The 19256-nt window shown below is 39.4% G+C and overlaps 1 protein-coding gene and 1 long non-coding RNA gene across 6 annotated transcripts in view; both read right to left on the bottom strand.

The window, feature by feature from the left end:
* Window positions 1-5538: 5538 nt before the first annotated feature.
* Window positions 5539-8310, bottom strand: LOC105005013. Its single transcript, XR_827275.1, has 2 exons — window positions 5814-8310; window positions 5539-5604 (listed from the first exon to the last, which is right to left on the bottom strand). It is a non-coding gene; the product is annotated as an uncharacterized LOC105005013 (long non-coding RNA).
* A 120-nt stretch (window positions 8311-8430) lies between these two features.
* Window positions 8431-19256, bottom strand: part of EXPH5 (exophilin 5) — a 102493-nt gene continuing 91667 nt past the window's right edge. For all 5 annotated transcript variants that reach the window (XM_010862845.1, XM_010862848.1, XM_010862849.1 and 2 more), the window contains 2 exons: window positions 18060-18195; window positions 8431-14763 (listed from right to left, as the gene is read on the bottom strand). In XM_010862845.1, coding sequence (XP_010861147.1) covers window positions 9428-14763; window positions 18060-18195 — 5472 coding nt within the window. In that variant the 3' untranslated portion in view covers window positions 8431-9427. The remainder of the gene's footprint in view (window positions 14764-18059; window positions 18196-19256) is intronic.

A 19256-nucleotide genomic window follows, 5' to 3' on the forward strand; every position in this document is an offset into this window, starting at 1 on the left:
GCTAGCCCGCCGCAGAGGGGCCCGGCGCGGCTGCGCGGCCGCAATGAACTCGGCTCTCCCGCTCCAGGCCCAGCAACCGGCGGCGCGGGTCTGAGGACCAGGGCGGAGGGGGCGCTGCTGAGACCAGTGTGCTTGAGGCTGTGCCCCGCCGCCGCTTCTGCTGCTGGAGTTTGGCAACTCTTCAGAGGAAACTGTCATTTTTAAAGGACGCACAGGGTGATTGCTGTAGAGAAAAGGCCCAGTGACGAAGAGCTTACGCGAAAGCCTTCAAACAACGAATTTCACTGGGTTTAAAAGACGCAGAGCAAAATGTCATTCCCCTGATTCCCGTACAAGGCCAACTCTCCCAGCCCTTCCGTTCACAACAGCACCCATCAACTATATTACCTGTCTTGTTTTCTGCTCAGCAGTCTCCCTCACTGGACTGTAACTCCCTCCAGTCTCCCAAATCCCCTAAACCCTATACTTCCCTTCTTTCAACAAGTGTTTGTTCATCCTTCACTGAGTTGGGGCCAAGCCTCAAGCGAGGAACCAAGAGTTGCTCTCAGTAGTAGGAATCAGATTTGAGGCTGGTGGGTGAGCATCACCTCAGAGTCAGAAACTGCTGTCCCCTGTAACCCATGGGGGTTGACTGGTCTTGAATGCTCCTCGCTCCTCAGATGCTGGAAGTTGGATATGCGGAAAGACTGGCAAGGACTCTGGTAGCGGGAAGTCAATGTCTATCTTTCTCTTCCCACCATTTTGATCTTGGATAGGCAACAGTAAGTTTCAGTGTCCTAAAGAGAGATCTTAGTTCCCTGCACAGGAAATGAACCAGGGTAACCTAGATGAAAACCAGGAATCCTAGCTACTAGACCACCAGATAGAAATAAACTTAAGTGCTCATGCTCATAGAGGTAGAAAGGACAGAGGACCCATCCCCCCACCTCCCAGCACCTTCTGGACTTCCTGTTAGGTGAGAAAGATAAACCTCCTATTTAATTTAGTGAAGTCACTCAGTCGTGAGGGATTCTTTGCGACTCCATGGACTGTAACCTGCCAGGGTCCTCCGTCCATGGGATTTTCCAGGCAAGAATACTGGAATGGGTTGCCATTTCCTTCTCCAGGGGAATCTTCCCAACACAGGGATCGAACCCTGTTCTCCCTCACTGCAGGCAGACTCTTTACTATCTGAGATACCAGGGAAGCCCAGGAGCTAGAAGCTAAAAGCAAAGTGGCTCTTACTCTAATCTGAAAGTTTCAAGGAGGTAAAAACTAAAAAAGGTACAAAGTTTATTATTAAAGACACAGCACAACAAGTGGGAGAGCACAAAGAGAAGCAGTTTATTTAAGTCAGAAACTAGGCAGAAATATACACTCGAAGAGAAAAGCTATGAAAAAAAAGAAAAGCTATGGACATCCTCTCTAATGAGTAAACAGGTAAAGTAAATCACACATATAGGACAGTCCTGGGTCTTTGTGGTTTAGTCGCTAAGTCTGACTTTTTGCAACCCCATGGGCTGCAGCGCATCAGGCTTCCCTGTCTTCACTATCTCCTGGAGTTTGCTCAAACTCATGTCCATTGAGTCAATGATGCCATCCAACCATCTCATCCTCTGTCAACCTGTTCTCCTCCTGAGCTCAATCTTTCCTTTCATCAGGGTCTTTTCCAATGAGTTGGTTTTTTGCATCAGTTGGCCAAAGTATTGTAGCTTCACTTCAGCATCAGTCCTTCAGGGTTGATTTCCTTTAGGATTGACTGGTTTGATTTCCTTGCAGTCCACAGGACTCTCAAGTTTCTTCTCCAGCACCACAATTTGAAAGCATCAGTTCTTTGGCACTCAGCCTTCTTTATGGTCCAATTCTCACATCTGTACATGACTACTGGAAAAATCATAGCTTTGACTATGGACTTTTTTTGAAGTGATATCTCTGCTTTTTAATATGCTGCCTGGGTTGGTCATAGCTTTTCTTCCAAGGAGCAAGAATCTTGTAATTTCATGGCTCCAGTCATAATCCCCAGTGATTTTGTAGTCCAAGAAAATAAAGTCTGTCACTGTTTCTATTTTTTCTCCATCTATTTGCCATGAAGTGAGAGGGAGACCTGGCATGCTGCAGTCCATGGGGTCGCAAAAAGTCGGACACCAATGAGCGACTGAACTGAATTGAACTGATGGGACTGGATGCCATGATCTGTCTTTTGAATGTTGAGTGTTAAGCAAGCTTTTCACTCTCCTCTTTCACCTTCATCAAGCAGCCCTTTAGTTTCCTCTTTGCTTTCTGCTATTACAGTGGTATTATCTGCATATCTGAGGTTGTTGATATTTCTCCTGGCAAACTTGATTCTAGCTTGTGATTCTTCTAACCTGACATTTTGCATGATGTACTCTACAAACAAGTTAAACAAGCAGGGTGACACTATATAGCCTTGATGTACTCCTTTCCAGATTTGGAACCAGTCCATTGTTCCATGTCCGGTTCTAACTGTTGCTTCTTGACCTGCATGCACACAGGTTTCTCAGGGTCTTGGTTTACTTTTGGCCAATTATCTTGTTTCTTCACTCCTAACTGGTCCTAGGATCCTCCCCAACATGTGTGTGCGACTTTTTACTGAGATGGATCCTACCTCAGAGCCTGTGGGTGCATGTCCACATACTATGGGGTGGTTCCACCTCCTTTTCTGACCCCCAAGGAGCCTTCCAGCACATGTGCCGACAGGGAAGTTTTCCTTGACTTCAGGAGTAGGCACCTTATCTATTTATTCTAGTAGCACTCTGCTTTTGCTGTCAGCTTTGTCCTTGGAGTGTCTGGGTGAGAACAAAGCTTTAATTTTATTTCACTTTACAAATCCCAGCTGACTGGCCCAGGGGCCCATCTATCTCCTACCTCAATTTTATCTATGTTAGTTAATTATTTGTTCTTCTTTTATCCTCTTATGGTTTTAATCTATTCAAAGGAAAGAAAGTTCTTCACAGGCTGTGTGAGTCTGGAGAAACTCATGTCCTGGTATGGACACAGGATTTCTGCATTCTGCTGGCAGTTTCTTAAAACAGAGTTGCCAGAATCAGGCCCTGAGAAGCCACCTGTTCATCTCTTGGCTTTAATTGGGCTGCTCAGCATTCTTGCTATAACCAAAGTTTATCAGAGCAAAATCCTTACCATATTTTCCCCAGTTCTCTTGACCTGCTTTAGGAATGCTGAGCAGAGTTTCTAGACAGTGTTCTTTATACTTTAGAAAGATTTTTAGGAACTGGTGGTAAATCACTGATAAATTGTAGAGCTAACGTGTAGCATTACTTGGCATTACTTTCACTGCTAAATTTTATTTTGTGGGAGTGTCTGCATACTTTAAATGGAAAGTTTTGCTGTGCTCTAGCTATCACTTAAAAAGTTGTTTGGAACACATTTTGTTTGCATTCTTTCAAAATATTAAAGTTTTTTTTCAGAGAAATAATCTGAGAGTCAGCTGGTACTGGATGATAGTAAAATGTGGCTTAATAAATTATATAACACATGATAACACCTGGTATTTTTGAGAACAGATCAGAGAAGTCATATAATTGCATCTGAACACTTGTTTAGCTGTATTGAATCCCTACCAACCTGTTTTCTTTCTCATCCTAACTCATACCTTAAAAAGTATATTTCTTCACATTATCCAATGCCTTGACTAGATTCTTTATAATAAATCAAATTTCATTCACTCAACAAACACTTATTCAATACCTACTATGTTATAGACATTATACTTTGACTTCACAGCTCCTGTGGTTCACTGGCCAAAGAGGCAATGGACAAAGACAAAGAGGCGATGTAAATAGTGTTATAGGTGCTAAAATATGGGTGTCAAGGACTGTATAGTGTCTAGGATGTTCCTATGTGAGCTTCCCTAGTGGCCCAGTGGTAAAAAAAATACCTGCCTATCAATGCAAGAGACACAGGTTTGATCCCTGGTTGGGAAGATCTCCTAGAGAAGGAAATGGCAACCCACTCCGGTATTCTCGCCTGGAGAATCTCATGGACAGAGGAGCCTGGTGGGCTACAGGCCATGGGTTGCAAGAGCTGGACACAACTTAGCAACTAAACAACAACAGCATACTTCATATAGAGATGCTAACCCCAGTACCTCAGAATATTACTGTATTTGGAGATGGGTGGGCCCTAAACCAATCTAACTGCTGTTCTAAGAAGAGGAAATGTGGGCACACAGAGACACCAGGAATGCTTGGGTACAGAAGAAAGACCATGTGAGGATGCCATGAGAAGGTAGCCATCTGCAGTCCAAGGAGAGAGGGGTCAGGAGAAATCAAATTTGTCAACATATTGATTGGACTTCTAGCCTCCAAAACTGTGAGAAAATAAATTCTGATATCAAAGCAATCAGTTTGTGGAATTTTGCTGTGACAGCCCTAGCAAACAAATACCTCTCTCCCTACCTTCCCATACCCTGCCCCCACCCCCCCAGCCACCCACAAAGGTCTGTAGGGACGATGCAAAATGCTTATCATAGATGCCTAAAGTGAGTTGCATTACAAGAGGTACACTCTAAGTTTAAGGGCTTACCATTTTTAGGGTAGGGGTAATTACATCTGCCCTTCGTCAGTGGGGAAATGTTATCTCATTCCTCTTGTGTTTGAGAGCTGCATACACACCCTGAAAAATGGCATGAGTAAACAATAGTCGAGAACTTACATTCTTGGCATACCCAGCAACAAATGTCCAGGTATGTCCAGGCCCCTTGGCAGATTGCCTCTACCAACGTAAGTACACTGTATGAGGTCCAGTTAGCCCAACCTTGAGAGATGCTTTCTGAAAGAGATGACATCCGGGCTGATCATGAAGATGGTCATCTATGCTGATCTATTTTTATCGTGAAGGTCAGATAAGAATCTGCTGCAAGAAGAAGGAGAGAAGGGCATTCCAGGTAGGAAAAGGATTATAGTGTCTACAACTAAAAACCCTAGCTGATCTAATGTATTTTAAATTTTAATAAAGGACAGTATAAATATTTTGAATAAAATACTGCTCATATTCAAGCTGACAACACTCTCTTGTCCTTGGTAGAAAGATGACTTTGGGTTCCTTTTCTAGAAAAGGTAAAGATTAGTACAAATCTACTCATTTGTTTAGCAGGAATTAACATTTCAACATTAACATATCAATACACGTCTAACATTTCAACTGGAAAGATCTGCTTATAGTACTACTGGGAAGCAGATGACCCAAACCCAATGCCACTGGGCTTCCTCTTCCCTTATAAATATGACAACTTTCAGAGAAAAATGCCAGACCGCCCTCATTCCTTCTCGCTTCTGCAGCTTATGCAGCCAGGGACACCGACTTCCGTTGTTGGTTGATTGCTTTTTGATACAAATGGAAGGAGAAGACAGGAGTCATTTTCCAAAACCACTCAAATGGGTGATCTTATTCAATATCCACCAGAAAAATTTGTTTGAATAATTTTGTCCATCTCACTCCCCTTTTTGTATTTTTCTGGAAACTTTCACACTTAAAAACAATCATTTGAGAATGAGAATAAAAGTGAAGTCAAACAATGCATCCATTTAAATCATTTATTTCAACACCAGCATTGTTTAAATTTGCACCTTGTAACATATTTCATACCTGGAGAAGAATTCAATATCCACCAGAAAAATTTGTTTGAATAATTTTGTCCATCTCACTCCCCTTTTTGTATTTTTCTGGAAACTTTCACACTTAAAAACAATCATTTGAGAATGAGAATAAAAGTGAAGTCAAACAATGCATCCATTTAAATCATTTATTTCAACACCAGCATTGTTTAAATTTGCACCTTGTAACATATTTCATACCTGGAGAAGAAGTTTGATAGCAAGTACATAAAAGGATTATTTGACAACATTTTAAACAATAGTGCTTACGTATTATTATATGTTTCAGAAATACAGAAATGCCCGTCAAAAAGAGCCTCAAAGTAAAATATTTACATATTTACACTATACATTTAAATTGGATATTCTGAAGCATTATTACTGACAATAAACTCTTAGCAATAAGACCTCTTTAACCTTCTGGCATTCAATGGACTATATAACTTTTAAATAGGTGTGGATTTTCCAATTTGATACCTATCTTCACCGTAAACTTAAGTGGACTTTCACCAACCCTAGGACAGGCACAGGCACCCATGTACTTTCTATACAAAGTAGTTTTTATTACCTTATCATCAGTCAAAACCTTATTAGTAGCTGTTGGAGTTTTATTAATAGCAATGTATTGACAATGTAAGGGTATAAATTATTTAGAGGAAAGTCTCTGAATATTAATTTCATTGAGCCTTATTTTAAATGGAGTTTACACATAAAATTTATGGTTGTATAAGTCTATTATTTAAATGAACTAGTAATTTACCAGTAATTATTTGCATTGATTCCCTCATTAGTGACTCCATTTATGTGAATAATTACTTTAATGATGATTATGTATTAGAAAGCAAGTTATGAGTATAAAAAATGACTAGTATAAATTACTATAGCTATACCAAAAATGAATATTAAAAAGCAGTACTTTGTATGTTAAAATACATAGGTATTTGCTATACTTCTTTAATGAAGTGTTTTATAAAGGTATAAACTTTACAGAAGGTGCTATTTTCATAAATTTTCTGTTTTCTTGATTTTTGAGCCACACCAACAAGCAAACATTACAAATGGTGCAAGTGAGCACTGGCCATCAATTACCTTTAAATTCAGGTGGTAGATTCTAGTACAGAGAGTCAGGGCCTAAAAGTAGTTGTTTAGCCTGATCTTAACTTACCTAACTGCTGATAAAGGCTAAATTCAGTGAAAAATAAGCTAACTTCATTTCATCTTTTGTAACATACATGTAGGCTCAGAGTGTTTACCAAAACAGAACTTGCAACCTGATCATTTAAAAAACCAAGAATCTTAATATTAAAATATTAACTTTGAATATTTTAAAATTAAATAGAAGACATAGGTTATGGTTTATGAAGTTTTAATTAAATAATCAGATAAATAGAAAAAGGAAGGTAGAATTTACAAACATACACAAACAAAGAATAAAATGGTACCTATGCATTACCATACAAATTTAAATGGAAATATTTAGAACAGTTCATTTAACATTCTACTATCAGTCTTTTTGAGAATTGGTCAGAACTTGAAGTTTAAGACAATTTATAGGTTTAAGAAATAGCTTTCATGTAGTTACCTCATTTTCATCAGTTTTGAGTGTCATGGGACCAGTATAAACTAGCTCTGGCATTTAGCTTCTAGACAAGGTAGTACTGGAGAGGATAATAACAATGTGGTCCTTTCTTGCATTTCTATCAGTTCCAGATCTCTGTACATTTCCCCAACTCCTATCATTATCCTTAAATGGATGAAACAGACTAGGTGAGAAAAATGGAAACAAAATCAGGCCAGGAAGCAAATATAGACCAAACAAGATAAAATCCATTCATGTTGACCCTCGCAATACTAAGAACTAGGATGGTGTGTTTTCTGTAGTTCTATCAGGTTAGCTTCGCTGCTGCCTGTTTATTGGTCTTTCCTGATTCAGAGAAGAGAAATCTCCAGAAGTTCTGCATGGCAAATTAAAGAGTTAGCAAAGCCAAGTTATCAGTGGGTATGACAAGCTATTTAGCCTTGATACAATTATTGAAGGAATCATAGTGACAAGCCTTTAGAAGCTCTGCCTTCTAACTTCTAAGGGTTTGGTAAATCTGGCAAAGAAGGCTGTGAATCTCAAGGTGTTAGATCTAACATGATAGTACTTTAGGGACTTGACCATGGCTATCGCTTGTGACTAAAATGTCTCACATGGAAAAAAGTGTTCTATCCTGCAAATAAAGAAAATTTTTTACATGGATGGCTCTGGAGAAATGGGGAAAAACAGAAACAAAGCAACAATAAGAAAAACAAAAACAGTTGCTGAAAGAGCTGCAAAGAGGATGTCAGTCTCATGAAGGGATGTCTGCTTATCTCCACCCGGCAGATGTGTTCCCTTCCTAAGCAGAAATTCTGTCACTAAGCCACCCTCTGTACCATCCTAGAAACTATTTCAAATGAATTCCTTTGCCAATGGTCTGCATAGTCCAAGCTATGGTTTTTCCAGTAGTCATATATGGATGTGAGAGTTGGACCATAAAGAAGGCTGGGTGCCAAAGAACTGATGCTTTCAAATTGTGGTGCTGGAAAAGACTCTTGAGAGTTCCTTGGACTGTAAGAAGATCAAACCAGTCAATCCTAAAGGAAATCAACCCTGAATATTCATTGGAAGGACTGATGCTGAAGCTGAAGCTCCAATACTTCGGTCACCTGATATGAAGAACTGACTTATTGGAAAAGATCCTGATGCTAGGAAAGATTGAGGGCAAGAGGAGAAGGGGGTGACAGAGGATAAGATGGTTGGATAGAATCACTGATTCAATGGACATGAGTTTGGGCAAACTCCAGGAGATAGTGAAGGACAGGGAAGTCTGGCGTGCTGCAGTCCATGTGGTTGCAAAGAGTTGGACATGACTGAACAACAATAACAATGTTCTTTGGCTTACTAGAGATTCACCTCTTCACAATAAGCACTTCAAATATGTGCCTCCCTTCTCCACTATGGATAAAACAGGATGTTCTTATGGAAATCCCCTGATCTTTGTTGAAGAAAAAAAAAACCAAACAAACCCAAACTCTAAATCGTCTAAAGGTTGATGAGTCAAACAGGATAATACTTACTCCATTGTTATCATCACTACATTTTATTTAACAATCATGAATATGGAGTATGGACTGGAAGATGCAATACAGAGATTTGCTGTTGTGCTGGAATAGAAAAGGTGAAAGAACGTTAGGGGGAATATAGAGCAGACAGCCAAAAGTGGACCACGAATTAAGAGATTAATTTGGGGCTGAGTGGCAGAAAGACCAAGCATGTATACAGAGGAAGAAAACACTAAACAAGAATTCATTGCTCTAGGATTCAGGAAGTCTCTACATAGAGGGGGGGTGGGGTGGGAGGGGAGAGAATTTGGATTGTTTCACAGCAGCTAGTCCCCAGACTGGAGAAGGCAATGGCAACCCACTCCAGTACTCTTGCCTGGAAAATCCCATGGACGGAGGAGCCTGGTAGGCTGCAGTCCATGGGGTCGCTAAGAGTCGGACACGACTGAGCAACTTCACTTTCACTTTTCACTTTCATGCATTGGAGAAGGAAATGGCAACCCACTCCAGTGTTCTTGCCTGGAGAATCCCAGGGACGGCGGAGTCTGGTGGGCTGCCGTCTATGGGGTCGCACAGAGTCGGACACGACTGAAGTGACTTAGCAGCAGCAGCAGCAGTGCCCAGACTAGATTTTTTTACTATCTGTCCTTTCCATAGACAAACATATGTACACTTTATTTACATTATGAACTTTTGGTGAAAAGGCTATACATTTCATTGAAAAAGGCTCACAGTTCTGATTCTTTGTCATTTTCATCCAAGTAGTATTCGTCATCGGTGGTCGTGTCTGTGTCACAGTCTGAGTCTACTGGATCCTCTTCATAGATATTAAGTGGTGCACTTAGAGATAAGCCATCCTCTGGCCTCTGGTTACTAGGAGAATTTGAAGTCAATGACTCTGTCGGGTTAGCAGGGTTAATTACATCATCTTTCAGGAAGCCAGGGTTCTTAAGAAAACTTGGTTTCCATAATCTCCCTTGTGTGAGTGACCTCTTTACATTCTCCAAGAAAGCCAGCTGTTGTTCTTTCCCAAAAATCCCATAGTCAATAGGCCTGGATATAGATGTTGCAGACCTAGGACCCATTTTTGTCCTGCTGTTGTTCAAAGCCCAACTTTCATTTTCACCACAGGAGGGAAGTTCAGAAAAAGATTTAAATCTTCGACTGTACCCGCTGTTGTTACAGAATTCATTCCCAAGGGTCAGTCGACTCAGGACATCATCAATAGAAGTGCTTTCAGAGAAATGGCGCTCTCTGACTTTTGGAGGATGACTTATTCGTAGTATATCACCATGTACGTTGACACTTTTTAAGCTCTCTGAACGATAGGGGTGTAGCTGACGTTCACACTCCAGAGATGAAGCACTGCTTTGTCCTTGCTGACAACTGGTCAATGGGATGCAAACCGTAGATTTCTCTACAGGCTCCAGTTGAAAAGGGGGTTTCGACCTCCTCTGATGGTCAGGGACGTCTGCTTCCCTGAGGCTGATCAACGTGGGTTGGGCCAGGGCTCCTGATTCTCTTTCCAAAATCTGAGCTACTGTTACATCCTCAGAATTCTCACACTTTGGTTGTGATTCTGAGATATTTTTAAACTCGTTTTGATGCAGTTGTGAAATGTTGTTGGACTTCTGATTACTTAAGGGTGTAGAAGCTTCTCTATTGGATACTGCAGTAAGCTGGAGAGGGTTCTCGGATGTCTCCACATTTATTCCATCATTACTTAACCTGCATTCATCTGTGGTTTCTGTGGACTTTAAAGTAGGCTCAAGGGACGGTGGGTTGCACTCTGTTGTGTCAAGGGACAAACTGCTAAAGCCAGAACTGTTCCTACTTTGGGGAAAGATAGTAGCTACATGTCTTCTAGGGTATAAATCTTTAGCTGGAAATTTTCTGCTGCCTTTAGACATAGCTGCCAATCTGTGTTTAACTGAAGATCTGCTTTTCCCTTTTTCTAGGTCAGCCAAGCCTTTTTTACTTTTATTACTTCCTTCAGGAAGTGAACATTGATTCCATACCAACTTCTGCATTTCATCTTTAGCCTTGCTCTCTGTCGTATTTACCTCCTGTCTTCTTTCAGGTAGCTCCCTGGGTTCAGACTGTGAAATGTCTAAATCTTGTTCACTTGAACAAGTCTCCTCATCAAGCTGTAGTTTACTCAAGGCTGGAGTAAGAGCAAAGACTTGGCTTTCTGAGTCAGAAAGTGGTTTCTCAGAGTTTTTTGGGAAATCTGTTCTAATTTCCCCTCTGACTTCCCTAGGCTGCGATCCATTGGAGCTCTCCTCTGTAACTATACCTGCAATATCTTTTTGAAGACTTCCAGTAGTTGTAATGGCTGTATCACTACCTGTATGCTCCCCAGAACTTCTTATGATGTGGAAGTTTTCAACATTCTCTTCTGAATGGGCTGGGAGGTTAGAAAAACCACTGTCATCTGATTTAATGGATTGCGGACAATTTTCAGATTTCTCTCTTGTAACTTTTTTTTCCTGAAGCATTGGTGAAGTAAACACAGTTTCACTTTGCAATTTTTTCTCTTTCTTTTTCCTGCTTTGTGAATTAGATGGAGGTGTTGTAGCTAAGTTGTATGGGGAAATTTCTCCAGTTTTAGGTTCTCGTTTATGAAGAGAAACATCTGTTTCAATAGAAGCCATTTCCTGTAATGCAGATTCTGAGGACTCAACACTTGGTAATTGTAAAACAGTCATATTTTCAGTGATATGAGAAGGATGGCTGGTCTCCTGAGCAGAGGTATCTTTAGACAAAGGTGTTCCTGACTGGTCTTGCGCAGGACAAGTCAGTTGGTCTTTTTCTAAAGCATTAGGAGATGTTTTAGTCCCCGCTTTAATTGATTCTGTAAGTGAATCGATGTTTTGTGTATACTTTTGAAGAAGGTCACAGAATTTTTTGCTGTGCTTCCTCGGTAGGGTATAATATATTGAAACCACCTCAAGACATTTCACATTATCTTCATCACCAGAAACAGAAAACATACTTGTAGTCTTAAATTTATGTAAAGTTTTCCCACTTTCTTGTCCTGACATATCTGAAGAAAAAGGTAAAGGGTATTCATTTGGATGGGAAAATATGCCTGTTTTGGAGGCAGAAATTTTATCATTCTTTTCAGTATATTCTTGTAAGTATTCCTCCTGGTGGTGTTTCTTGCTTAAAGAACACTCACAAACAGATGAGTCACTTCCCAGAGGGTTAATGAGTCTCTCCCAAGACCTCAGTGTTACAGGAGAAGCATCTGTATTGGATACCAAGCATTTATCTCTTTCATCTCTTCCAGTTGAGGCATAAAGCACTTCTGAAGGACATGACACAGCCCTCTTGATGAGGACTGGAAGTGGCGCTTTTCTAACAGAAGTAGATCCAACGTTTGTCATATTTGTCATCCCTTCTGTGGCTTCAAGTGCTACTGAGACTGAGTCTGAAACTACTTTGGAACATTCGCTCTCTGATTCACAAGAACTAGGACTGAATTTTTTTGATGTGTTCTTTCCTACTGGATCTTCCACATCATTTTTGATTTGTAATGCAACTGGCTCGTTCCTGAACAAAGAAGGCATTATCGTACTTTCAGGCTCCCTGTTATCCATGAGAAAAACAGCTGATTTTCTTGGTAAAGTACAGTAAATTGTATGAAGCTCAGGAGAATTGGAATTGCTTTGAGTTCCCTCAGTGAGACTGCTGTTGTCAGTTGTAGGCACTGATCTACTCTCTGTTTTGCTTAATTTTTCGATGTAGGATATGCATTCTCTTATTTTTCCTTTTCCCTTTCCACCCTTGAAAAGAGGGTGTGACTGGCATTTGACAACATTAACCTCTTCATTACGTACAGGTGTGCGATTATCATTACTCTCTTGGTTTTCTAAGTGGCTTAGGGAAAATTGACTATTTTGGTTCTTGTAATCAATGTCTTCTCTTTCTCCCAGAGATGGGTCTTTGTTTGAAGGACATTTCCAGAACACTGTGGTAGAAGGAATTACCGGAGCATCAAGGCAAGAATCATTTGATGGTGAGGAATCTGGTAGTGCCCCTGAAGACAGATCTAAAGAATTACGAGGCAGGTTGTGATCAGCATCTGACTTGCTACAGCTGCTAGAACAAGTCGTGATACTTTGTTCTCCCTTGGTATCTAAACGAGCAGGCTTTTCTGGAGACTGTGAATATTGATTATCAGTATGTTCAGAACTCCCGTGGTTCTTTTTAATAATGCTTGAACTATCTTCATTACTTACTGTTAATTCCTGGTGACAAACTTGACTTGGGCTGACAAAAAGTGATGTTGTTCTGCTTTCCTGAATGAAAGGAAGGGAAGTTGTTGAGTCAAGTTTTCTGTTCCCAGTATAACTCTTACCTTTTTTTAGTTCATTGGCTTTATGAATTTTGGAGGTATCTCTCCTGGAAATGACTCCAGGCAACCTTTTTGAACTTATTGTGGTAGATGCATTAAAAACAAATCTGTTGTTCTTGTCTGAGTCCTGGGAAAGGGAATTCTGAACATCAGGAAAAGGGTTAGAAATTACTGTCTGTGAAACAAGTTGGGGTATTTCACCTGCCATGTTTGTCTGGTCTATCTTGTTTATTTTTTTGTCTTTTTCCAAAACAGATGCCTTCAAGTCTTTCTCATTATTTACTTCTGTGACCAAGATATTGGCTTGGCTTTCAGTCAGAGGTGGAGAATCAACTGAGACATTGTTGGTCACAGTGACTTCTGTATAGTTTCTGTTTGGAAGAGAGGCCGGCTTAATCTTCTGCAAAGTGACTGTGGGAATCTGAAAGTTAGGGCTCTGAGGATTCCCTCTGTCATCAGGAATGTGCAGGAAGGTACTTTTGAATGGGGACGCTCGAGTTTGAGCAACTCCAAATGAGTAAGGTTCTTTGTTTACATGTACTTCCATAGGAGAACATTCTAACCCACCAGATTTCATGTGATAGCTTGCATCAGTCATGGAACAAACATTTTCTGGGCTGAAATGAGTAGACTGGTTCCCATTACCTTGTGACACTTCCATGCTCTCCAGTGCAGATGTCTGAGAATCAAACTGCCAGGAATCTGGTATCTGTTGGTTTCTGGAAATATTTGTTCTATAACTAGAAGAAAATGACCCCCAGTGTTGAGAAGGAACACTATGGCCATGACCAGCTAGTGCACTGTTTACTTCAGCGGAGATCATTTCAAAGTCTCTGTCAGAAGAAGTAAATGGTTTCCTGCTTTGATGAAAGTCAGAGTGTTCTTCCTGTTGGCCCCAGAAAGGATTTTGTTCAAATCTCTGTACCCTGCTCCGTCCAAAGGTATTGCTAAAGAAAGACCTAGTAAATAGGTTATCTTCATGGTAGAATGGCATATTTTCTGAGTTCTCAAGTGGGTCAGGACTCATTGCATTATCTACAGGAGCATTTAAACCAAAACTTTGGTAAACACTCTGTGAATGGTAAAACTCACATCTCCTATTCGCCTGGAAGCACCTGGGATACATATACTGGTCAGCAGGGTCAATCTCCATTGGTGACGGTGCCTCCAGGAACTCTTCCCAGTTCTGCCTATCTCTAGAAGAATCTGATCTATTCCATATGATAGATGATAAAGGAGTTCTCTTTGGGCTCTGTTGGTGGCTTGGTGATATAAACCCAGTCTTATTCTGAGTTGTGGCTGGAAAATATAAGCTTCTTGCTTTGAAATACCCTGTAGCTGATGAGGCTAATCGTTGCCTGCTGTCAAAACACAGAGAAGTACTACCAAAAGTATTCTTTTGCACATAATCTTCTTTTAAGACTCTGGGTTCCCTTGTCCTATACATATTGTAGATTGTCCTTGTTCTAGGAGAAAAGGTTTGAAAACCTTCCCTAGGGGTTCCTGGTCTTAAGACATCATAGATAGACATATTAGAAGTTTCATTATAGCAATTTTTGTGCCTTCCTGTAATATTATTGTATTTGCTCCCACTGGAGTAAAAACGACTGAACTGTGTTCTTGATCCAATGTTGAGAGGTGTTCTGGTATTCACTGAGCTTGGAGATTGTTCCTGAGCCAGTTTGCTATCCAAATCATCTAAAACTAAAAGGAGAATATATGTCATTTTTTTTTTTGTAAAAGATTTTACAGTCTAATAATATTTTGAATTGTTGAAAGTCCTTCTTGAAGAAGCATAATGACTTATAATTTTTAGATCATATCATCATAAACATTATGACATTAACTGATTATGTCTTTAAGATAGTTTGACTCTTACAAGGCTGCAATGGAAGTTTCTTTTTCATACTTTTTCAAAGTTAACCTTCCATAATGCCTTCAAAACATAAAGCTACATTGTTTTTCACCTAACAAGGATTGTAATCATGATTTCTTTTAGTGCATCTTTTGTGTCCCTAGGTAGCTATAATGTTTCCAACTGTGTTTACATCAGGGGATTGAAAAGAAATGAAAGTCTATAAATAGTATGTGAGTTGTACTTAGCTGTACATTACTGCCAAAAGTTTGGCACCCAATTTACAAACATACTTATTTGGGTGAATTTGAGCAATATGTAAAAATTTAAGTTCTATGAAATACTATCAAATGATATACTGATGGTAGCTTGCTTCGCCTGAAAAAAATATGACTCAATAGACATTTATATGTGTCTATCAGGTACAGTTCTAAGCACTAAATAGATTAACTCATTAAATCCTCACATAATCTTGTAAGTTTAGTAGTTAGTATTCTCATTTTATAAATGGGGAAACTGAGGAATGAAGAAATTAAGTTGCCCAGCTTATACAGCTAGGAAGTGGATCCAGGCAGCCTGTCTCCTGAGTCCATACACGCAACCACTGTGCCACAAAAGTTCACTTTTCATTTTTTCTTTTAATGAACTAAAGATGATTTCACTATGAGCTCATTATGTTACAAGGATGTGAAGTTGCTGTTGTCAAACAATGTTTACTTTTCTCTCAGTAGCAAGGTCAGAGAGTGGTATGTAAGTCAGGCCCAATGACCTCCCTATAATTCCGAGGACCTAGGCCAACCCATGGAGAAGGCAATGGCACCCCACTCCAGCACTCTTGCCTGGAAAATCCCATGGATGGAGGAGCCTGGTAGGCTGCAGTCCATGGGGTCGCTAAGAGTCGGACACGACTGAGCGACTTCACTTTCACTTTTCACTTTCCTGCATTGGAGAAGGAAATGGCAACCCACTCCAGTGTTCTTGCCTGGAGAATCCCAGGGGCAGGAGAGCCTTGGTGGGCTGATGTCTATGGGGTCACACAGAGTCGGACACGACTGAAGTGACTTAGTAGCAGCAGGCCAACCCAAGACCCAGGGCTCATGCTTCCTGGGACCACTGTCTCTGTGATCTCAGATAAGTCACAGGGTATTTTCACTTGGTTGGTTCTTCCTTGAATTGTTTAGTGAATCATATTTGACATCTTTTCCTCAATAAAAACCTGTTAGAATTTAAACAGAATCAAAATCTTTTAAAGTTTTAAGATGCCCTAAGACCTATCTTAGAAATTCCCTGGTGGCTCAGACGGTAAAAGCAACTGCCTGCAATGCGGGAGACCTGGGTTCGATCCCTGGGTCAGGAAGATCCCCTGGAGAAGGCAATGGCAACCCACTCCAGTACTCTTGCCTGGAAAATTCCATGAATGGAAGAGCCTGGTGGGCTACAGTCCATGGGGTTGCAAAGAGTCAGACACAACTGAGCTACTTCACTTTCTAAGACCTATCTTATAATATATATTTCATCATATTCATGTTACAATAGATGAGTAGATGTGTATTTTGAAGAAATGTTCATTAAAAAATAAAATCTGATGTGAGAGATAAGCTATGGAAATTATTTAAATTGTTGAAGAAGTTTTTTGTTTACAGAATCTTTCCTTCTGATTTGCATAAAATGTTTCACTCTTTGTTGTCGTTAAAAATTGTAATTTTAACTCTTCAATGACAGAGAAAATGAGGTGCATCAGTATCTGAGTGAATGTAAGTGAGATGTACTTATAATATGCCAATTATTTTAGGACAGGTATTGAAGAAGTTTTTGATATCCACTCTGGATTTTCTCTACCCTATTTTATTTGTTAGTTGGTACTATTAAGTTTGCATAGCCAGCAAAAGAACTAGTCCTGAGCGTTAAATATCTGTAACTAAGGAGTTCTTTAAGGAATCATCCTGTTAATGCTTTAATGGAAAAAAATTAGTTTTCCCCTGTCCCTAAATAACTTACTCACTATATCCACAGATAAAATAAGCAATGCCAAAATATAAGGCAGGGCAAAACAAAAAAAAGTCTTCATGAATCTGTCTTTAAAACAAATTATAATGAAATCTCTTTGATTTCTGTTTTCTCTTTCAACTTGTTCATAGTATTTTTTCCTCATTAAAGTCTTTTGCTGACCACAAAAATATGTTGTTATAATAGAAAATACAGGAAAGTATAACAAAAGAGGTAAAATCACCTAGAGTCCTTCTTCCTAGAGATAACCACTCTTAACACTTGAATCCCAATACTGCTATTTGACTCACAACTCTGAAGGTGAAAAAGTCTGCTGTTCTTCTCCTTTTTATTTTCAGAGCAGTCATTTTATTTCTTCACTTCATGAAAAATAGCTCTCCTCTACTAGGCAAAACCTTTGTTTTGGAACAGAAATTTTCCTCTGGGTCTCTTTTCTCTGAAGCAAGTTCTCTGCCAGGAACCATTTTACTGAAAGGAGTGCCCAGACAGAACATCCAGCTGGAGGTCTCTCAGTGACCACACCACTTGTCCTAACTATAGGGCTGAGCTGATGTCATTGCCTTTGCAAACTGAATTTAGTTCCTCAAGGTGAAGCTGGTGAATGATTTCAGATTTCATGTTTCATATGGCCAGGTTTATTTTAATACCAAAAAACTATGTCAAGGTGAGTGATGCTTACATAATAAGATCCATGGGTATATAGTACTTTTGGAATCTGTTTTAGTCTTTATTGTTATCTATTGTACAAGGTTAATAGTTTAACAACAATTAGATTTCATCACTGCATTTAGGCCCTAATCAGGAACAATAAAAGTCTATTAAGGATAGTAAACTTTATAAATATATGTCTAAAGATATACCCTTTTATCTTTTTACTTGAGTTTATATATTAACATTATTACCATTCCATAGATTTATCAGGCCTTGATCCAAGAATATTTACTTACATTATATTTAAATATAAGATTTTTAAAATATTTCTTTTAATAGCATGTAACCCCATCCTCTTCAGGTGAGGATAACAAGAGGACTTCAAAAATAAAGTACAAGGGCTTGAGCATTTTAGCATAAACTGTAATCATTATTTGCTTTCCTTTAGTGCCGGGAATTCCAAAGGAAATTCAGTGCAGAGACTTACCTTGGAAGAACTCATCCTCTAGCAGTGAACCATCCCATGGAGGGACAGTACTTCCCTCCTTCATGCTTGCTGGCTTGGGGACAGTTGCACTGTCAGTGGGTCGGCTTTCCGGAGGTGAACTGTATATTTTTGCCTGCTAATTTTAAAATAGAAAATGTAATATTATTTTTGGACCTTCTTTAGCCAACATGTTCCCACAAAAACATCCCAAGCTTAAAAGTCCTAATCTAAGGACAACAAATCAATTTTCCTACCATTTATTTATCTAGTTGTAATGTTTTGTTGTTTTTGCAGTTTGCAAGTGATCACAAATTTCCCCATGCTTATATTAATTCCATTTTGTATAAGTTTTCAGGCAAGATATCTATGCTGTCTCTGCAAAACATGCCTACAATTTACACAGCACTACAGGAATCTTAGAGAGCTTGTTGGGAAATGGAAAGAAATTTACTTCTCTTGAGTGGGGAATGTTGTTTGTCTGGCCCAGTGGCTGTAATTTTAGGTTTCTTAACATTGTACCTATTTTCTATCAAGAGGCAGTTAGCTGAAACTTGTACTGGATCATAAGATTTGTGAACTTGATGGATTTAGAAATTAAAACAAAAATTTTTTTTTAATTCTAACATTTTTTAAATTTTCCATCCACAGAAATCATGTAAAATGGTAGAACCTCCCAGACACACATAAGGAACTGATTAATAGTTCTGAAAAAAAGGTGCTGAAAAGCATGACCTTGTATATATATTTTAAATCTTTGCTAGTTTTATAGGACTTATGAGAATGATGTACAGATGGAGAGCTGTTTACCTTCTTTACTAGCAAATTTTATCTTGATTTCATTAAATATATCACTGCTCTTTTAAGTTTTAATTTGTCTTTATAACCTTGGGGAATTATCCACTCCTACCCCTTTACTTCCTTCTGCCAAAATTCTATTTGCATTTCTTCTGTCAAACTGGCTCTGCCACTCCTGACTTCACTTTAACTCATTCTGCATGAGTTAAATGGCCTCCACAAGGCCATTTCCCATTCCAATTGCTTTATTTTCAGTTCATTTTCTTTTTTTTTCTTTTTTGGCCACTCTATTTTTTTAATTGAAGGATAATTGCTTTATAGAATTTTTTAGTGTTCTGTCGTATACCAATAAGAATCAGCCATTAGTACATCCGTGTCCTCTCCCTCCCTTCCCTCCCACCC

Source organism: Bison bison, unplaced genomic scaffold (genome assembly GCF_000754665.1).
Source record: "Bison bison bison isolate TAMUID 2011002044 unplaced genomic scaffold, Bison_UMD1.0 scf7180017864485, whole genome shotgun sequence".
Classification (NCBI taxonomy): Eukaryota; Metazoa; Chordata; class Mammalia; order Artiodactyla; family Bovidae; genus Bison; species Bison bison.